Source organism: Dermacentor albipictus, chromosome 1 (assembly GCF_038994185.2).
Source record: "Dermacentor albipictus isolate Rhodes 1998 colony chromosome 1, USDA_Dalb.pri_finalv2, whole genome shotgun sequence".
NCBI classification, from domain to species: Eukaryota; Metazoa; Arthropoda; class Arachnida; order Ixodida; family Ixodidae; genus Dermacentor; species Dermacentor albipictus.
This window is the reverse complement of record NC_091821.1, coordinates 24,684,175-24,706,590: the sequence shown is the minus strand read 5'-3', so window position 1 is coordinate 24,706,590 and position 22,416 is coordinate 24,684,175. Positions and strand designations below refer to the sequence as shown.

The 22,416-nt window shown below is 44.5% G+C and overlaps 1 protein-coding gene across 3 annotated transcripts in view; it reads left to right on the top strand.

Moving 5' to 3' along the window:
• LOC135909421 (follistatin-related protein 5-like) overlaps nt 1-22,416 on the top strand; it is a 490,536-nt gene that overhangs the window by 431,531 nt on the left and 36,589 nt on the right. For 2 of the 3 annotated variants that reach the window (XM_065441372.2, XM_065441373.1), the window contains exons 4-10: nt 722-934; nt 13,261-13,503; nt 14,006-14,221; nt 16,165-16,331; nt 18,071-18,188; nt 18,758-18,916; nt 22,130-22,261. In XM_065441372.2, coding sequence (XP_065297444.1) covers nt 722-934; nt 13,261-13,503; nt 14,006-14,221; nt 16,165-16,331; nt 18,071-18,188; nt 18,758-18,916; nt 22,130-22,261 — 1,248 coding nt within the window. The remainder of the gene's footprint in view (nt 1-721; nt 935-13,260; nt 13,504-14,005; nt 14,222-16,164; nt 16,332-18,070; nt 18,189-18,757; nt 18,917-22,129; nt 22,262-22,416) is intronic. The other variant, XM_065441374.2, reaches the window with a different exon arrangement.

Sequence of the window (22,416 nt, the reverse complement as noted above, 5' to 3'; positions counted from 1 at the left end):
ACACGGTCCTCCTAGGGCGCGAAATTTGTGAACTATCATCATCGGGGAAAAAAAGGGGGGGAGGGCCGATAGTGCGGGAATCGCTGCCGGCACTGGACGCGCAGCCAGGAAGCAGCGGCTGCTCATTAGGAATACGGCCATAGAGGGGCTTGTCTCGCGTTCGAGCTGCTTGAATGAGCCGACGAGTGGCCCGACGGCCGGCTATTGATTGTCAATTACGCGGCTGCGTCTGCGCGATGACTGTCTTTGATTTGTGCTTAGTGTGCCCGCCTGTGCGAACCTGTCAAGGTTTATTTTGTGCGTGCGTGCGTGCGTGCGTGCGTGCGTGCGTGCGTGCGTGCGTGCGTGCGTGCGTGCGCGAGAGAAAGAGACATGGAGAGAGAGATAGAGAGAAAAATAATATAGTGTCGCACAGCGACTCTTCAGTATAGGCAATGGCCGATGAAACACCCACCATGATGATTGCCAATATATCGCTCAGCCATGCCAAGCATTGTTCCAGACTGGGACAACACACGTCTCTTGTCTTCTTATAACAGGAAGCTTTCAAAGCCAGCCTAAATGTAAGTTCTTCGGCACGTGTTAACCACAGTCGGACTTTCGTATGACGAAGCCGATGTGAAGCGAAAAGCGGTATTTTTACACTCGGAATTGGGAAGCGGGGATGAGAAATGCCGAGGCGCAAGGACTTGCTTCAACTTCGCCCCTCTTGTGTGTGCAGATTTGTGCGAGACCATGGTGTGCGGTCGGGGCCGCCAGTGCGAGCTGAACGACGCCGGCGAGGCAAGCTGCGTCTGCCAGAAGTCTTGCAAGAAGAGGCGCAAGCCCGTGTGCGGCTCGGACGGCAACTACTACATCAACCACTGCGAGCTGCACCGGGCCGCCTGTCTCGCGGGAAAGCCAATCGCCATCGACCACCGCGGAAACTGCAATCGTAAGTGGCATCTCGTCCATTCTCTCCGGCTCCCGAGACGAGGGTCAGGTCTACCGTGCACGCTAACTCACAGGGAAAACTGCATCGTTCATTCACACGGCCTGGCATTCTCAGGTCAGGCAGTTATTGATTACACACGTTTCGTTTGTAGCACCTGGGTAACATATACGGCAAAAAAAAGAAGTATTACAGCACACGGAGTCCACTTTTTTTGCGTTATTATTTGTGGATCCAACCTCTCCACACGTGTGATGCCCAGTAGAGTCACAATACGCCAGTTCTTCCACCGCCACCAAAGATATGAACGAAAAATTGCATACGTGTTTGCGGTCATGTAAAAGTGGAACTCCCAGCTCATTTTAAGGATTGAATGTTTAGATAGTGAAACCTCCACTTTCTGCGAAATCATCTTAGGAGTACAGTTTGGCATATTCTTTTTCGCTCACGTGTTTGGTGACGCATTTATGCTGATCTAGTTTTTCGCCAGTACATGCATTGCTCTGGCTGTTCAAACGTAGTTTCTTTTACATAATCGGCCATACATAACACTAATAGCACAGAGATTGGTGTTCCAAACTGAAGAATTCAGTGCCTATTCTTGAAGGAATTAGATTAATCTATGAGGCGAGAAAAATATAAAAGTTGAGATGTGTTATCCTAAGCTATATTTTACAACTATATGTGTCGAAAGGTGAACATTGAGTATGGTATGGTATTGTATTATAATATTCTGGTAGGATTGGGACTTCAAGAAACATCAAACGAAAATTTCTGCGTACAAAGTTAATGAACGCGCCCTAAGCAATACATTGACCAGTGCACAGCAGCAGCGAAAGTGCTATTCGGCTCTGCTCACGCTTTCTGACTGATGGGTTCCATTAAATGTAGTGGGAAACATGAGTTTCCCAGAAAAATTACTAGATGGAGCTCTACAGTAGTTGCAAGCATTGCGATTCAGCCAGCATGGAAATTATGGGCAGCTCATGGATTTGCCTAAACTTTATGCTTCTGGTTTCAAACGACGTCTGTTATTTTGCGAATTGATTAATTTAAAAAAAAATATTCAGCTAGAAATGTAACAATTTCCAATGGTTATGCATGAGCATGCCAGCGTTTAATATGCAGAAGACTAAGATGACCTTCAATAGCCTGGCAAGAGAACAAGAATTCAGCATCGCCAGTCAGCCTTTAGAGACTGTACAGGAGTCCTGGTTAACCTCTCTGCCTTTCATTTATCATTTTCTCTCTCTACTCCCAGGGGGGGGGGGGGGGGGGGGGGCTGATCATGAGAAGAGAACTTACCGAAGAAAAAGAATGGGTTGTAGTGCATAGGGGAGGCATTACCAAATCCTGACTGGAATCCTGACCATTGTCTTAGAAAACACAAGTGTAGAATCATTGAATTCCAACGGTACTTACATATGAGCAGAAACTTGAAGATTGACAAAGAAGCTCGAGAATAAGTACCACACAAAGAGCGGTCGAACGAAAATTGTTAGGTGTAACGTTAACAGACATGAAGAGAGCATTGTGGATCAGAGAGCAAACGGGAATAACCGATATTCTAGTTGAGTTTAAGAGTAAAAAATGGGGCTGGGCAGGCCATGTAATGCGTACAGTAGATAACCCTCCAGAATGGGTGCCAAGGGAAGGGAAGTGCAGTCGAGGACGGCAGAAAACTAGGTGTGATGATAAAGTTATAGAAATTCGCCGGCGCAAGTTGAAATCCGCTAGCACAAGACAGGGGCAATTGAAGATCGCAAGGAGAGACCTTCGTCTGGTAGTGGACATAAAGTAGGCTGATGATGATGATGCCTGTGTTTAAAAAAAGTATGAATGCTTGGAAATTTAGAACGCGACAGCGTAATAAATAACGTGGCAAGAAAGTTCGAAGGCACACGCACGTATATTTAACAAATCCGTATACTAACCATCATTCCTTTCCATGGTGAATGAACGATCGCAGTGCCAGATTCCCTCTAGCAATTTTAGTAGGAAACCTATAGTGGGAAATCTCGGCAGCTAGTCGCTGATGGCGCTTCTCCACAAACTATACCATATCGTCGAATTATTAAAATATGGTAACATGAGATAATGAAGAAGAAGAAGTGTATCTGTTTCATCGCTGTCTTTGTGCGGTGCTCTCATTTTTCTGCTGTTTTCGACATTTACGGCCACCATCGACGACATTCGACTAACAACGACGACTACGCCCAAGCCCAGTACTCGACCACTGCGCCGCCACGCGCCGCCCGCATGTCCCACATTTCTAGGTACTTTTTTGCCGAAGTGCCACCGCACGCGCCCCAGATCATTCTAGGTATTATTCTAGGTATTTGGTTTTGCGTCCCTGGCAGTGCCAGGGCGCGCATTCTGCTCGGGCCAGCCCGCATTCGCACAGTTTAGGTGGTGTAGGTAAGTTTTAATTTTAAATGCGTAAGCATTTGTATGCTTGCCCAACCAGAAGCCCGTCCCTTCGTCCGTCCCATAATAAGACGACCGCTTTCGAGATAGCGCCCGCAGCGGCGAGCGAATTTGCCTTTGCGCTGCCTCCCGTTTCAATGCCAACGAAGCGGCGAAAACACAGCGCTGACGGTGCTCTCAGCCAACGCCTCAGTCTGCCACTTTCACAGATCGCTTTCAAGTTACAAGCGCGCGTCTCTTCAACACTGAGTACGGGGCGAGAACACGACACGCGAAGCCGTCGGCACTCTTTGTGGGCATCGCAGACCGCTTTCAAGCTCCGGCCCGCGCGGCAGTGACATAAGAAGCCGCGGCCTGAGTACGTTAACGGTTCAATAATGGTTAGACGTGGATGAATAAGGCGCTAAAGAGCGATAATGGCTTATATATAACGATCGGAACGTCAGCGCACCTGGTGCGTCCCCCTACAGTACTTTGCTTGCGTTATCAATGCTCCTTGCGCCGCCGTCGGCACCAGTTCGTGTCGCCACTGCGCTAGCGTTAGTACTGGCCTAGTCAAGTCACATAACACTGCTAATGACGCCGGGCTGCGTGGAGATGAGCGAGTGGCACAATGCTTACACATACCTACACAACTGTTATTTCGAAATAGCCTAGGTGGTGTGTTTTGAAAAACCTATTTTCTCTTAGCGACATCTGGGTGAGCACATTGTGCGCCCAAGCATAACATCTCCCAAGCCCCACCAAGTATCTACGAGGATCTAGGGCGCTCGCCATGGTACTTCGGGGAAAAAGTACCTAGAAACGTGGTACACGCGAAAGGCGCATGGTGGCGCAGCGGTCGAGCACTGGGCTTGGGCGTAAATAGAAACACACTACCCTGCCACTACGGTGGTCGGAAGCCGAGGACATCGTCACGAGCTTCATGCTCGTCCAAGTGTAGCAAGCCATATGAATGATACTACAGGCCGAAACGAAAAGCCTGGGGGCTTGCAGGCGCCACAATGCTTTATAAAACCGGCACGTTTGGTTCTTCACAACTCCGAAACAACTTCGGCGACTTCAGGATTAATGGCTGACGGTGAAGCCGAGAGCAAGAAGCTTCGTCTAGAGGACAGCAAGTGCGATGATGCCACATCGAATTATGAGCTAAGTGATGAAGAAGAGATGGGTGAGGATGCGCCATTTACTTTGGTCACGTATACGAAAAAACGAGCAGACGGCACCCCAGTTATCTTTCGCCCAACAAGCGATAGTACTATTTTCTGGCAGTTGAATCCAAACCGAGTGTCTGCCGAAATAGTTTCCGGTGCCAAAAAAAAAAAAGAAATAAGTGCAGCCTTTCAGGACGACCAGAGATGGAAGTTTCAGTGTCAGCGTTGCTTCCTTAGCATCCGCAAAACGCCTTCTGTTGCTCTCAAGTGTAAGTGGCCTAGAAGTCAAGCCCTTCATCCCAAAGTCATACACGCGAAACGTTGGGAAAGTAAGACATGTGCCTCTGCAGTATACAGACGAGCAAATCCTAGACTTCTTGAAAGATATTGCGGTTATATTGAAACGCATACAGAGAAAATATTACCGCCAGAAAGATGGTGCAGTGAAGTCGCATCCATTTCACACAGTATTTCTGATTTTCAGGGACGATCGCCCTACTCCAGGAAAAATTATTTAGGTTTCACCAGTCATCCTGTCGAGGAATATCTAGGAACACCACTTCGCTGATGTAATTGCCAGCGATTTTGGCACATGGCGAAAAGTTGCTACAGCAGAATGGGCACAGAAGATCATGGCCACAAGGAGTGCAAGTCACTCCTTCAGCCTAAATATGCAAACTGTGTGGGGAAGCGCTGAACCATGCTGCCTTCTACTGAGGCTGCCCACAGAACAAGGCTGCGGCGCAAATGCGTCGACATGAACTTATCCATGGAAGACAACCGCGACGTAATGAACCTTCCCCAAACCTTGAGATTGTTCCTCCAGTGCAAAGACACCCATCTCAGCGGGCACATGAACCACCACACATCATTCTCAGCGACCTTGCGCGCCTCCTGCAGAAGTAATGGCAGTTATTAGCGGCCATGCTACCGCATCGGTGACGCAACTGATTTTACCAATGCTTTTCGCAGCCCTTAAGCAATCCTATCCGCTCTACGGGAAGCAAACAATCTACCAGAAGTTAAAGCCTTGTTGTCTCTGGAAGCGCTATAGTGTCAACAATCCGGGCCAAACCCGCGGTAAGCAGTATGTGAATAGCCACTACAGAAAGGTCTCCATATTTCAATGAAATGCAAACAGTCTTCGAATGAAGTGTGCTGATTTTCCTAAGCTGCTTGTACAATACAACTTTCCCATACTTTGCATTCAAGAGGCGGGAATCAATGATTTTCGTCTCTTGAATTATGTGGTATACAAGACGTCTCGTCAAGTTGCTGTTAGCAGATTGCTCCTACGCGTCAGAAAGGACTTACTATCTTATCAAATTCAGTCCAGTAATTCAGACTTTCTGGAATTCATCGCATCTGAAGTACCCTTTGGTAAGCGGTGCATATACAGTGATTATAATCTATATCTAAAACCTTCAGACCGTATTTCACTGGAAGCACTAGTGGACATCTTCAAAATAGCTCCTTCTAATGTATTTCTATGTGGAGAATTCAATGCCCACCATATTATCCGGGGCAGTGGTCGTTGTGATGCACGTGGTTATGCTATTGAGTGCGCCATAGAAAAATGCAGCTTGACTATTCTAAACGAGGGATTGCGAACATTTCTTTGTGGACGTAATTATTCAAGCTGCATAGATGTTACCCTGTATTCACAAGATCTAGTGAATGGTGCGAGATGGACAACGGATGTGGAAACGCACGGCAGCGATCATTTTCCCATGCTTGTATATCACCCTAGTATGCACAATGATATCAGGCGTTACAGCAGACTAACCAACTGGAAAGCTTTCCGGTATCGCTTAACGGATCAAATTAATCGACAGACAGCGATTGAAATATTTACTGAATTTTAGCAGTATAATGTGAACACGTGCACAAAGAAGGTCTCAATTCCGAAAAATTATGCTCAGGCTGACGGAGAGTATGAACCCCTACGAGCCATCAGACACCGATCCGAAAGAGCGTACCGAAGGAGCGGAAGTTTAGAAGCATACAAACACGCTCAGAAAATTCACAATGTAATGTGCAGACGCATAAAAAATTTAGGCAAATGAAGCTGGCGCGATTTCTGCGGCACGCTGTCTCCTCAGATGCCTGTCCCACGAATGTTTCTAGTAATTCGTTCTTTAAGCGGACCTGTAACACAGAGCTTCCCATTTCATGCTCTCGCTGTTGCTCGGGACATGTGTGAGATAATAGCTAGTTGCAGATGAATTTTGCGAGTTTATTTCCAGGCCTGCTTTTTAATCACAATATGCAGACTTTGATAATTCAGTAGTGTTAGCTAAGCAGAAAACTACTGCTTGCTATTGGGCACAACATCCTGAATTAGATCATGCTTTCGCATTAAGCGTGCTTCAGTGTGCAATTGCATCATGTCGCCAATAGTCTGCTGCTGGGCCGGACGGCGTTACGTACAATATGCTAAGAAACCTCGGGCCGACAGGTACAAATGTTCTCTTAGACATCTATAATAATCTATGGATAGAAGAGACTGCACCTCATTCTTGGAAAGTCAATCGAATAATCCTAATTTTAAAACCGGGTAAGACGCCCTCGTACCTTGAATCCTTCCGTCCAGTTAGTTTGATAAGTTGTCTATGAAAAATAATGGAGAAAATGAGTGACGCACGACTTCGATGGTGGTGTAAGGAAACGGATGTGTTGTCCAACTACTTAGCAGGTTTTAGAAAGCAGAGATGCACAGTGGATGTAATATTGGATAAAGTAACCTGTGCAGAACACGAGTGTGCAAGTGGAAACATGACGATAGCAGTATTCCTAGACATCAAGAGGGCATTTGACACTGTTAGTCACGTTCATGTTCTGCTAAGTATGTTGGAACTCGGAATGTCTGGCAGGCCCTTGCGATGGATTTCTGAATTTTTATAAGGTTACAATATATTTGTTCAGACGAGTGAAGGAAACAGTGCTGAACATGTCAAACAGGGAGTACAACAGGGAAGCAACTCAGTCCTTTCCTTTTTAACTGTGTCATGGCTGATTTAGCAAGAAGACTACCATCACAGTCAAGATTCTCACTGTATGCAGATGACGTCTGCATTTGGACATCTGGGACTAATGTTCAAGTACTTCATTGCAAGACGGCATAAATATCATTAAGAAATTTTTGAGAGAGAGAGAGAGAGGAATGGTTCTATCACACGCAAATACAGCTGTATTGCCCTTCACTCGGAGGCACTTAAAAAATGTCGCTCTTAACATGGAAAGACAACCTCTAACGATTGTCACACAGCATCGATTTCTTGGAATAATACTTGATAGGCAGCTATCCTGGGCACCCCACATAAAAAGAAAACTCGAAAACGAATTCAATGCGCCAGTGACTGCACTTCGCAGACTTGTAGGCACATCATGATGTGGGTCAATGTCATCCCTGCTGACTGCTTACAATGCATTAATACGACAAAAATTGCGTATTCCGTGCCCATCTTACAGGGACTTTCCCACACGTCAGAAGAGCGACTTCAAAGATATTTAGCTAGAGGAATGCGCATATGTATAGGAGTTCCGCGAGCGACTTCTAGCTGTCTTGTCATAGCTGAGGCTCGCCAATCACCGTTTCCAGTTATGAGAACTACAGAGACATGCCGACATATTTTCGTCTTCAAACACAGCATAAAAGTTACCAATTCGCTCTAGACATAAGGAAACGAGATAGAAGCTATGTTCATAAAGAAATTCAAAAAGATCTCAACATATATTACCAAGAAATGAATTTTGGAACTCAGACGTCGAATATTCTCCATGGCTGCTTACACTTCCAAAAATCAAATTGTCAGTAGATGGGATATTCAGAAAAAGGACATGTTCATCCAAGCTGCTCAACAACTTGCACTTTACCAGATATATATGCGGTATTCAGGATACACACATGTCTATACAGATGGCTCCAGTACATTCATTATAGTCATTCCAGTCTCATTAGTCGCTCCTGTCATTCATTATACCACACCTCATAACCAAGAATCATTTAGGTTTTCTTGTGCGACTTCGTCCATAATGGCTGAACTATTCGCAATGCTATGTGCGATAGATTTTTGACTTCAATAGGAGATGCGCAATAATGGGTAATTTTCAGCGATTCACCGGTGGCCCTAACATCACCCTGCAGTGCAAAAGGAAAAACAATCAGTGATAGTATAATATACGAAACACTTAAAAACCTCACACAGACAAGTCAAGCGAAACCCGAAATAGCATTTCAGTGGATACCAGGACATCGCAATGTACCTGGCAACACAGCAGCCGATGAAGCAGCACAACAAGCCCACCTCAAAGATGATGTGGTTCCACTCGCAATATGAAAGAATGAATTACGATGCATTATAAGGGCAAGGTCTTAAAATGTGTAGAAAAACATGGTTTGACCAAAATTCTAAGAGCTCTGATTTATATCATATCGACCCGTTTATTGAATTCAAATTTCCATTGTCATTACACAGAAATATGCAAACCCTTAGTCATCGATTAAGGCTACACTGCCTACACAAAACGTTTCTCACATAGAATTGACCGTGGGGAAACCCCCGAATGTGATTGTGGATTTGTAGATGGAGATGTACATCACCTCCTTCTAGATTGCCCACATCACGACACACCGTGACGCCACCTTAAGTTAACTGTACTGACATTAGACCACAGACTTTTCAGTTAAAAGAAACTTTTGGGCCCTCGGCCAACAACGGCCTTGCTGAATAGCGCTTTAAAGGCATCAAAAGCTTTTCTCGAAGACATCGACATGATTGACTGTTATTAAAGCTTTTAATGTTCCTTTTATTTCAATGTCGCAGTATATATGTATGTGTTTGTGGATTATGTTTTGTTTACCGTTATGTTCTGACTAGATGCGATAATGCATTTACACAATGTATGCACCACCCGCTGACTAGAGACTGTGTTATTTGTATTTTTGAGACTTTCTTGTACGGTGCTGTGTAGTTATTCATCATGCATATGGTGTGTACCACGTATTTTTAACGCCATACTATTACTTTGAACACGTTGCTTGAGAAGTTCTGGTTTTTGTATGAGAAGGTTGTTTGACATGTAATCTTGAACCCTGTATGTTGTAGGTTAGACCCATTCAAGAGCTAAGGAGCAGCCGGCGCCTAAATAGTGCGTCAACATATCCTTATATCATATCAATAATAATAGTAATAATAATAATAATAATAATAATAATATAAAAAAATGTTAATAATAAAAGAAAACACCAGGTGGAATGAGCCCATTACGTCAAAAAATAGTTTCCTTAAACGTTCGTAGATCGTTTAAGGAAACACACACACACACGGAAAGGGGGCGAAACGCAAAAACGCCCATGTCCCGTGCATTGGGAGCACGTTAAAGATCCCCAGGTGGTCAAAGTTAATCCAGAGTCCAACACTACGGCGTGCCTCATAATCAAATCGTGGTTTTGGCACGCAAAACGCGAGAATGCAAATCCAACACGGAGAGCGAGTAAACAGTGCATTCAGAGCAGCATTTTCAACCCACGGCGTCAAGCGCGCGCATCGCGGCACCCTTCACGCGCGGCGCGGCCAGCGCCAGCTGTCCGCTGACAGGCGCGTTCTTTCTTGTTCCACGTTTCTTCTGCTTCATGGCAGGTGGCGCCAGCATCCAAGGTAAAGTTGCAGGCGTCTGATAAATAATCAGACGACTGATTGGGGGTTTCCTTTGTGCTTACTGGCACTAATGTTACGAGATATTTTTTTTTTCTTTCTGCAGTTTCCTGATAATTGGCAATAAGTTTATAATTAGTTGCATGATTTCTTTCTTGACACAAACGTTAAGCGTGGCCTTCCTTAAATATATTATTGTTGAGGGCCCATGGCTGTTCCGGTCGCTTGTTGGAAAACGTTCAACAATATTTACAGCTATATTAAATAGGACACTTAAATGAAGTATACAAGGCGTGTCTGTTAGATTATTTCTTGTCGAGAAAAAACAGTGCAAAGGCTCAATTGTTCAAAAGCGTTAAGGAGCTCTGCTTGACGCCACGAACACAAGTAAACTTGGATTGGAAAAATAATGATCACGATGGCGAAATAGCAATGAAACCAACGCTGTGTGAATTTCATGCTTCAGCTTATTTACCCGGACTGAAATGGGAATGACTTCCCCTGTTATCTGTTATTTATCTTCCCGTCTTTCTACCATCGATCTAACACTCTCTTGCCACAGCGCAGAGTAGCAAAATCAAAACTATCATCATGTGAACATCCTTTTTTTTTTCTTTTTGTAAATGTAAACATTTTTGACAATTCTCGATAAAAGTGCATGCGCAATAACGTTTCCTGGTGGTTTGTTTCTTAATCTATACTTAGTTCCAAGTGAGCGTCTTTCCTGTCCACGTCTCCTTTTTCCGCAATGTTTCTGCGCTCCCCTTTGCATAAATCATGTCAAACCAACTAGCCCAACAGTTTACTATTCTGTCTTTCCTTCATTTTTTTCTTTCTGTCCTTCTTGGTCCGACCCTCAGTATTTAATAGAGCTCTTACGGAGGCTCGGAAAAAAATAGTAATAAATAAATCTAAAATATTAATATCTATTGGGGTGCTATAACGTAAAACTATTCCTAAATTTTCTTTTCCAATTCTGCAATAAGCCATCTGCGATTGGTCAAAAACTGTTTTGGACCACCCCCACTTCGCCTGTCTGTCACGCGACGTCACGAAAACTGCGATACCTCCCCACCTGATATGACGTATACACACTGATTATGCATGATTTGACCAAACAAAAGAAAAATAGTTATTTCTGATTCGACGCCTCTTCGCCATTAGCCCTCGGCTATTAGTCAAAAGTTTTCGGGCTGCACCCCCTTCATCTGTCTCACTCGATGTCACAAAACCGCGAAAACTCACCGCGTCAAAGTGACGTCTACACGATAAAAATGCATTAATATGCCGAATAAAACTGAATTTTCTTCTGAATAGCCGCAGGCTGCCCCGTTCCAAAAGGTATAAAAGATGGCTGCCGCCGATCGCTCAGGCACTGGCTACTCGCACCTGCCGGAGATCATGGGTTTATTTGCGTATACTAAATCTTTTTGCTTGGCCGTGTAATGTTTTCGAACGCTTTCGGCACGTCTACGACTTCGTTCTGCGAACGTTTCTTTGCTGAGGATCCGTTTTAGCGCCATTCTTAAGCTTCCGTTGCATGCCGCCGTGATTTTCTACCATTCACCGCAAACAAAGTAAGGGAAAGCGGACCCATCGCATTCGCCGGCACCACTCTCTTCATCCAGTTATCTCTCTTCAGTGCATTGGCTCTGCCTCACTGAATCCTTCGCCACTTGAGTGTGCTCCTCGCCTCCTGTGAGCCAATTAGATAAGACAAGCCGCTCACTGCAGGCAATGCAATTCATTTTTCAAGCGAACAAAAGTAACCTCCTATGAACGAGGCGAACGTTTGATTGGTCTGTTCAGACAACCCTGCCGGTGACCGCCCGATGCTTGCGTTGGCGGTTACGCAAATTTGACGTCAGGAGATTGGAATAAAAACATATTGGAATAGTTTTACGTTATAGGGCCCCAGGACTGAAAATAACAATATAGATTCACTCTCCGGAATAGATTATGCTTAGCAGCGCTCAACTAGAATATCACCTATCTGCTTACAAACACACACACACACACACACACACACACACACACACACACACACACACACACACACACACACACACACACACACATGCGCACGCACGCACGCACACACACACACGCACACACACACACACACACACACACACACACACACACACACACACACACACACACACACACTCACACACGTACACTTGTATAGCTGCCGTTTATGACATGAGAATGCCTGCTCCGCATTCTCTGCGACCCATCTTTGTGCGTGTGTACAGATATGTCTTTGCACAGGAATAATCAATTAGAATGCATTCCTGCTCCCCCATTTTCTTTGAAAGTTATACCTCTTTCACACGGCACGTGTAATGTCATTCACAGTAAGTGACATTCATGCCGTAGGTCAATGCGGTCTTGCGTTCCCTGTCTAGACTGGTATGCAAGATGGCATTCGCAATTGATGGCGACGTTTGTCGGCACCTTGCGGTCGCAGGCACTCGACAATCGACATGTATACTTTCAGCTTTCGCTTCGCCCTGCGCAAAACGGCGAGGTGGTCTTCCCACACTTTCAGCAGCGCGCGCGTCTCGTCGCCGGTCCAGTTCGGTTTCCGCTTCCCATTCTCCGCTGACGAAGCTGCAGAGTTGGCTTGCGTGGTTGGCGGCAAAAATGAAAAAAAAAAACAAGAAACAAAAAAACAGACGAGCGTTTGTAAGTATGACCGACAAGAGGTGCTAGCGTCCAGTCGAGACTGGGGACAAGAATATACTTGCACAAACTACTTGACTATCGTGTTGTAGGTCATAAAATTAATAAGAAGTTCATAAAAGCAATTATGACATCCTCTACTTTGATGACATTTCTTTTTAACTTATCGATTTTGTAATTTTTTGCCAAGCCCCTGTCGTCGAGATTGCACAAGTCGCGCTTGCATGAGTTCGGGAAACTAACAGGCGAATCCCATTAGCTGTAAATGTCATTCACTATGACCGTGTAGAAGCAACAAAGATGACATTAAGACGTAACCTCATTCGCTGCGAATGACATTACACGTGCCGTGTGACAGGTGTATTAGACTCCTACAGTCGGTAATAACGGGTTTCTTAAACAGGGGTTGAGCACGAGAGTTCTACGGAGAAGACCAACTCTACCCAGCAGGGCCCGGAGAGCAAGATGGACAGGACTGAGGTGCCTTCTTCGTGGACGAATATGCCGTCACACGAGACAAAGGTGGCCACGACCACAGAGTCCGAGGATTCAACGCAGCAGGACTGTACCCAACAGGAGTACGACTTCATGAAAGAGAATCTACTGCTCTACAACAACGCCAAGATGACAGATAACAAGAAGACAGGTGAGGGGGCCCACTGAGCCCGCAGTACGCGATTTCATTTTACGTATATACAATCCTTTCATCAATGCGTGAAAATGGAGCGCGAGAACAGGATTAGGACGAAAACAGGAAAGAACGGAATAACCGATAACACATGATATTTATGTGTCCTCTGCTATGTATTATGCGATAATATGTAGCAAACTGCACTGAGCAAATGAGAAAACTGCGGAGGTGGTTACAGCATGTCAACGCCTTCTGCAACGAAAAAAAGGCATCACATTGCGGAACGGATCTTAGCCAATTAATTGAATACCCAGAAAAACTGTAAAAGAACATCGCAGACTTGAAATGTTGCTTTCTCATTGTCGAGCGTGAACGCAGCAGAAGCACAATGCGTATAGCCTCTTATTCCGAATAAACAAAGTTGCAGCGTTTTGGACTTCCGGCGGTTTGCGCAAATATCGAAACAGCGGCTGTGTCTCTGTTCACGCGGCCTCCCTCCGTGTTACGCCTCGCTCAGGCAACGAGTACCTGGTGAGCATCATGTTCTCGCACTACGACCACAACCACAACGGGCTGCTGGAGGCCGAGGAGCTGTGGAAGGCCGGCGAGGAAGACCGGCTCGGCCAACTGTCCACCGTGTGCATACTGGCCGACATGCTGCTCTTCGACGACGCCAACCACGATGGCCGGCTCAACATCAACGAGTTCTATCTTGCCTTTAGTAAGTTATACAGTAAGTGCGCCCCAGCTCGCTCATTCCCTCTCCGCTTGCCGCGCTCGCTGGCATGCGCCTGTGCTGCGCACGGGCATGCTGCGCAACAGAGCCTCTCACGGTGACGCCACTTCTCTCTCCCCCCTTTCGCTAAGCTATAGATGCTCCGACGACACGCCGCCTTCAATCTCGGCGATTTTCTGTAGTGGGCCACTTACCGCCGTCGTCCAGGGAGATCCTGTCCAGTCCACGCGTTTAGCGTGACCCCCATGCGAGCGAACGAAAGGACGCTCAATGAGGATGAAATGGCTTTGCCGTGAGAACAGTTGACAGTAGCTTAGAGCAAAACATTCGTATAGTGGCAGCCCGAACAAGACTGACTGTAGGGATAGTTGGTCATTCGTTATTTCCGCCAATACGCACTCCGCTGTCACCTATAGCAGCCGTTCACGATGAATCCACAGCGGGCACCTTGGGGTGACCCGTGTTTACGCCCTTGTGCAACAAACAGTCTTTCTTTTGGCCAGGGGAAAAATATAATTTTCTTTTTTTTTTCACCTGGAACGTTTGTCATTAACAATATCATTCCATAATGGCGCCGCGATAACACATGCACAGCGAGCGACAGTGGATATCTTTTTCCGGGGCATGTGGAGGAGCGGAGGGGGGCATTTGGAAGGGGGAAGTGGGTTGGGCAGGGCTACATTCTTACGCAGAATTTTGCTTACATTTATTTGTCGGGGCCGAGGGTCGGGGCACGAATGCCCGGTGTGCCACCCACTGGCTACGCCACTGGTGTTAGGGCGCGGGAAAATTTAAAAAAAAAAACATTCTGTGCTCCTTACAATCCCCTGCGTCTGTACCATGAATTCACACTAACTTAGCCAGCGTCCCACTTTGCTGAAGTGAGCTATTTGCATATATACAAACGTATATATACTTCACAGTATATATATACTTCACAGTAAGTGCAAATTGAAAAATGTATTTTCGCAGGAGCTGCTTCAAGTATGACGACTGAATTCGGCCATCAATTTAGTTACTCGCTAAGTTAAAGCTGTGGCTCTAAATAGGTAAGGAAGTTCCCAAAGTTCAGCCACGCAAATGTTCAATGTATAATTGCGATTACGGTAAGTTATTGTGTGTATGCAAATCAATTTTATGTTGAGCTTCAGCCTTGACTGGCAGGAGTAATTTGAAAAGAAAGCTTGGCATATTTCTTTTCAAAATTCAATGATCCACTGTGTTTCCTTTTTTCTTGGCTATAAAAGTTATTTTTTGCAGAAATATTCTATCCCTAAATGAACCTTTCAGTAGAAACGTACAGGTGGAAGCGCACCTCAGTGAAGTGCGCTTAAATCCGTCTAGGTAATGAGTTACATACACAGACAATCGTTAAAACACCTCCATGCATTAACATCATAAATGGCTGTAATGTTGCGAAATTGTGACAATTACCATCATTAAATTGCTCCTAAATAGGTAAAACTAAAATAGTAGTAGCTAAAGCTGAATAACTAAACATATTGACCAAACGTGAGACTCCTGGCATGTTACGTAAGAACGCAAATTGCATGAAATGAATACATCAAGCACTTCTCTACCGTGTTTAAAAAAAAGAAGTAAGCTCCAAAAAAATCCTAAACTGAGGTAAGCGCAAGATTGACCGTCAGACTGGGTTTTCATGGCGCTGCCTTTCAAACGCGGCTTTTATTCCAACAGTCAGGATGCTGAGGGCAGTGGTCAAAAGTCGCTACACGGGCTTGACTAGGACCACGACCCTTTCGCGCCCATATCTATATTCTTCAGAACCAGCAATACATTTGCTCGCAGTGCACGCGATATCGCCTTTGAGGAAGCGCTTATCGACGCCAGAACAGCATGCTTAGTGCTTAGTACAATTCACTGTAGCTTTTTGTGTCGCTGCGTTTGCTTTCAGTTTCGTTTTCGCTTTTCTTTGCCAGGCGTCTCAGTTGTGTCGCTGGATAAGTCTCTCGAGGTAAACCACGTGACTGCTCGTGTTGGCGACAATGTCGAGATCAAGTGTGACGTCACCGGGACTCCTCCGCCTCCAATCGTATGGCGTCGCAACAACATGGACCTGTCCTCGCTAAGCGAAGACGAGATCAAGGCAAGATCGTTTATGCTTTCATGTTGTCGAAAACCAAACTTCAGGTTGCTTGCTCGCTGCGTTCTAATTGAACACGTGACCGATTGATCCTGCACAGTCTTTAAAAATATTTACACCCCTTTGGGGCGTATCTTGTCCCACAACGATAATCGCCATCTGTGTTGCACGCATTTCCTTTCTTGAACGCTGCGAGCCCGGTACTTTCAAGTCACGAACGGCATGCGCGTTATCAGCGTGACATAGCATTCCCGACAGGAAAGTGGCGACCGCAACGTTTTCAAGAAAGAAAAGGCAAGCAAGGCAGATGCCGATTATCATTGTGCGACAAATATACACACGAGATTGTGTATACTTGCAACTGTTTTAAGAGTATTTGTCTAAACTGCTGGCAGTTGAACCATAAACTACGCTCCGAGCAGCAAGCCGTTGTGCCACTGTGCAAGCACACAGGGTACAAATAAAGTAAAAATAGGTTTTAGCTACTTATCTAAAGAGATCCAACGTAATTATTGCAATATACTTTAAGCGAAGCTTTCTCCAAAGATTTCACTAAAGTGCCACACAAAGGGACACACGATGCGTGCAATTTCCGCGTGCAAAGAAACCTTCGCTTTAGAAATAATCTAGCCTAGGAGTGTTAATTATAATCTTTGCAGACTCAACAACACGACCAGGAAAACTGCACAATTTTCGCTTCAGTGCGGTGTACAGAATTTCGAAGCCGCACACAGGGCTGAAGCTTTCTTGACTTAGGATGATGAAAGGTACTAGCGAGAACTTGAATGCTCAGAGAATAGTAATTAGTTCCCATCCATGATACCCCTTGAATGTTACACTCTAAGAAAAGTTTACACCCTTTGAGTCGCATCTTGCCACGTCATCTGTCTTGTCCGCATTTCTTTTCTTTAACGCTGCGAGTCCGGTACCTTCCAGTAACGAACAACATGCGCGTTATCAGTATGACATAGCATTGCCGACAGGAAAGTAGCCGGGGCGACGTAACGCAAGCAAGGCAGATGACGATTATTGTTGTGCGGCACATATACACCCCAAAGGGTGTAAACTTTTTTTAGGGTGTATGAGTGCTATCTCTCCCAAATGTTTCTGCCTAAAAATGGCTAACATGATCAGTATGTGAACAAATAACAACACTGCGACGCCGACAGCCCGATCATACGCTTTCTGCCGATAAATTTATTTTCCACCTCGTGCGCATCAACCTGGCTGTTCCTACTGGTTCTTTTTTTTTCTCTCTCTTCTCTTTCTCTTACGAAGGATAATTCGCCTCATTTACTCATTCCAAAGGTGAAGTTAACTTTACGTGTATTGTATGGTTGTCGTTCGTTGTTGTAGTTTGCCATCATCATCATCATCAAGTGCTGTTTAAGATAAACTGGGCGAATATAAACCTTGAGTGGCCCATTCTCTGGGCCGGTATTTTGTAGCGATGCCTTTTCCGATTCTATGCTTTTTCAGGCTTTTCGCGCTTGGCCAGTGGTCAGAGCGACGGTCTGCCCCCATTATCAACGGGATCAGGCGGCCGTGTGTGGTGGATGATAAGAATAGCATCGAATAAGGCATAAGGCATCGCTACAAAATAGCGGCCCTGGTCTTGCTTAAGTTTGACAATTACCGAACAAGCCATAGAAAGGAAATGCCAAATTTCGACGAACGAATTTTAGGCATTACCTACCTCAATCTAACCTCCCGTAATTAATGTTCAGCATTTTCATCTGCAGGTGTTCGTTGATGGCTCCCTATACCTTACCAACGTTCAACTGGTCCACTCTGGAAACTACACATGCCACGCCCAGAGAAATCATGACGTGATCCAAACACACATTCTGCACGTTCAAAGTAAGATCATTTCACCATTACTTCCGAGCTATGCCGCCATCCATGCTTACTAATGTTGTTGCCGGTATCGCGGATCTTTCAGCAGATTCATCGTGTCGTTCTGCACGAAGTGAAACAAAAGACGCTGATCAACCTAAAAGCAGATTATTTGTTCAACTAAGTTTAGTGAGAGCAAAACAGTATAAAAAACATTTTTCCTCGTGTTTCTCACAATCTGGGAAATCACGGCAGGGTATGTCGTGTAATTTTGTGCGTTCTTTTTGTGCGTGTGTGTATCTGTCTTTTTTATGTATGTAACCGCACAATCGCGGGAAAAATTCGGCCGAGAAGTTCTTTTACAGGAGGCTTAATTTTCGCGCCATCGCTAGTAGTACGACGCGCCCACTGGCAGAACCTTCGCGGAATATTTACGTTTGCTGCGGCACAGACTATATATGCCGCTCAGGCTTCAACATCTCGCAAAGCTATATAATGCAGTACGCTTACGAACTGCATTGTGATCTAGCAGATTATATTTACTTGTTTTTTAGCGGCAACACAGAACTAACAAATATGCGTCTGTTTTTCAGCAATGCCCGAGGTTCGGGTGATTCCAAAGCTTCAGTCGCGCGCACCAGGTGAACTGGCCGAGATGGAGTGTCACGTGACGGGAGTCCCTACTCCGCGGGTCACATGGCTGAAGAACGACGAAGGCCTTCGAGTCGCCACCGACAAGTACACTATAATCGGTGAGTAACTGCAGGTCTGGCCAACTCCGATTTCCTTGTGCGAGTTCGTTTCAAAAGGACACTAAATAGAATAATTGTTTGAGCTGGATACACAATACCAAAAATGCCCCTCTTACCGTAAGTAGAGCATTGCCAGACTAGTTACGGCGCTAACACGAAAGGAGCGAAGGGACACCGCCTTGAAGTTCCCGAACCAGCCCGCCGTGAAAGTGATGAATTTTGACCGTGTCTGCTCGGGCCTATAGTTAATATTGTTTACGGATAAACATAGACTAAATTGTATTTTAATGGAGCCAAATACTGAGGTTAGAAAGATTTAAAAAGAAATGTCCTTATCCACAACGGCCCTCTAGTAAAAAAGAAAAGTACTTCGAAATTTGTGTCATCATAGTTATACGTACCGGCGCCGTGTTTTCGGCGCGAAATTACTAAAAAAAATCGAAGTTTGGTCTCTATTTTTCTTTCTATTAGTAATCATCTTCAGGCGAAATAAACCAAAAATACGGTTTTATATAATACTTTGTCACTCTAAACTGTTTTAGCGTTTCGATTTTGTGCTCACTAAAGCGTAGAAACGCTCTCATTATTCAGCTGCTGAGCTTATCGCTGTAATTCCCAATGTAGAAATAAATGGTACGCTGAGTTTGATGTCCTCAAATCCTGAGTGAAGTGGGGGAAACCTAATGCAAAGCCCATGGTAGCGTTTTTTTTTTCTATGCTAGAATGAAGTTTCAACTGTGGATAGCTTACGAAAACAATTACTAATTACTCAGTAAAGTAATTAAGCTCTATCTAAAAAATAAATAAATCATTCCTTTTTTCGACATATGTGCTCCCCATTGCCAGAAATAAACGTCAGCAACTTGTTCCAAATTTCCTTGATGTAGAATAAAGTTTGGACATTACAAGGTTAATTGAATGGAACTTGTGAAGCGAAGCTTTCTTAAAATGTTTCGATTAAATTCTCTGCAGCTTGACCCATGACGCGTGCAATTTTGTTTTATTTCCGACAACGCACAAGGAACGAAAAAACAAACCTGAGATTTAAAAACAATGGACAAAATCAGAAATTCCCTCCCAGGAGTTGATAGGTATTGACCTTACCTTTTAAATGCAACGTACTCACAAAATTGGTTTAAAGGAACAAATTTGCTGAGCCCAACAACAAGAAAAACAATTTCTCCGTTCCCATGTATTTGGATAGGAGCTCCAGAGGTAAATCTTCTTTTTAGAAGCAAGTTATAAATGTATGTATTAATGTTTCCTTCCTTTTGTTCTTGTTTCTTTCTTTGTCAAACTTTTCTTTTTTACATTTGTTAGTCGATGTGGCCTGTTTTTGATGACTGGGATAGCTGGCTCTTGGGTTGCCTATTTTCCCAGGATCTCGTTTAACAAAAATACAAAACTTGTAATCACCAGGTCGCGCGAAGCAATGCCACAAAAGCTTGCAGAAACGCTTCAGGCGGACACATCCTCTACCAACCGTGCATCTTTCGAGTGTGCTTAATGCTCGGAACGACTGCTTAGGGACAAATCACTCGGTGCTAAGCTCCCTGATCCGGCGGGGAATAGCAGCCACACGAGCTGAGGCCACTCACTGTGTTTTCTTTTTCTATCGTCTATCAAGCGCGCGTTTCCGATACCAAGTTTGGTGAAAATAACTACGCTGCCTAAATATTTATGCGCCGGTTGCGTAAGAGGAAGGGGATGCTTATTATTCCCAAGCCGCTTTTGCAGAAAGAGTTCAGCCACACCGGAGCGCAGATTTCGATATCCATGAATTTGAAAGTGAAATGTGCGTAGCGAACGACACAGTTACATGAGATCGCTCGCATGAGACGTATTGTCTTACTGATCTATATAACTGTCGTTGCTTCGGCCTTCTATTATACTTAAGAGTTTTGGTCACCCTTGGTGTTAGCAGCAACGCGAGTTGCTCTCTTCTCTGTATTCACACAACACATGGGGTTTTGGTATTCTGCTATCACCTTACTACACGCCCGTGATCGGTCGGCGTAAAGCAAATACACAATATATTTAACACCAAGACGCACAATTTCATCAAAATAATCAAAGTATTGCACATATACAAGGCAAATTCGAGAAAAGCTTCTTTCCCAAAGGAACGGGGGCGTGACTTTGACTTTGACTTTATTGAAATTTGGACAATGTACAGTTGTCCAGGTGAAAAGGGCTAAAGGTGACACACGTGGTCACCTTACTAGGCCCTAGACACCCTGAATTCAGGCAGGCACAGTTTCGACATGATGAGTTAAGAAGTACAAACAAATTTTTACTGGAAAACTACAACAATTCACATAAGGCAATATACATGCACTGTACATTCAAATCAATCGAATTAAAAATGTATAGTAACTACAAACATGTTCACTTGACCAAAAAAACAAAGCAAGGAATTCTAAGTGGATCTCCTATACGACAATAAAAAAAATGTTCACATGACAAGCTTGTTCACTTGACCAAAAAAACAAAGCAAGGAATCCTAAGTGGATCTCCTATACGACAATTAAAAAAAATGTTCACATGACAAACATGTTCACTTGACAAAAAAGAACAAAGGGAAAAAATTCTAACTGGGTTATGCACGATTCAAGAAAAATCTCCTTGCCCATGGTTTCGGAAAGCAGGCAATTGTGCTCGCGAAAGTGCTCGCGATTTATCAAATGCCTCAGAAATAGAAGTTCTGCCGTCGTCTACAAGTGGCGCTAAAGTGCAATATATATATATATATATATATATATATATATATATATATATATATATATATATATATATATATATATATATATATATATATATATATATATATATATATATATATATATATATATATATATATATAAAACTTGTGCGAGCGAACAAACTTCCAGCTCAGTGTCAAATGGTAGTGTTTCTCTATTCTATTTCTAGAATACGATGATAGAATCGAACAGTTTCAACCTGTGGGCATCCTGATCTAATGCAGCAATAAAGCGTTCGTGATCTTTCACTCTATTAGAAAAAAAGATGGCGCTGGTATTTAGTTTCCCACTTCTTTTGGAGGTTTACAACCACATGTCAGAACTCATCGATGCCTAGTGTGCTGTGTACTGGTCGCTCGGTTTGGCTTGCTCGTAGAACGTCTTACTTTCGAGACAGGAAAAAGGCCGGCAAGAATGAACGCGCCCCGCTTGTTCTTCCCTTCGCTTCTAGGAAACGGGACAGCCTTAATGGTCGGCAAGATTACCTACAGCGACACCGGAGCGTACATGTGCGTTGCGTCGAATCCCGCTGGATCCACAAGGGACATCAGCTCGCTCGTTGTCCAAGACCAGCCAACTCCAAGTAAGAAAACGCAGAGCCTCACGATAAGAGCCTTTGCGTTTACTTTTGAACACTTGTTCGGGCACGCGGAATCGGAAATCGATGAAAAGAGCTTCCCTATTTTGTCTTTTTGTTCTTTTTTTTTAAGCTGTACACTTGAGAGAGAGAGAGAAATC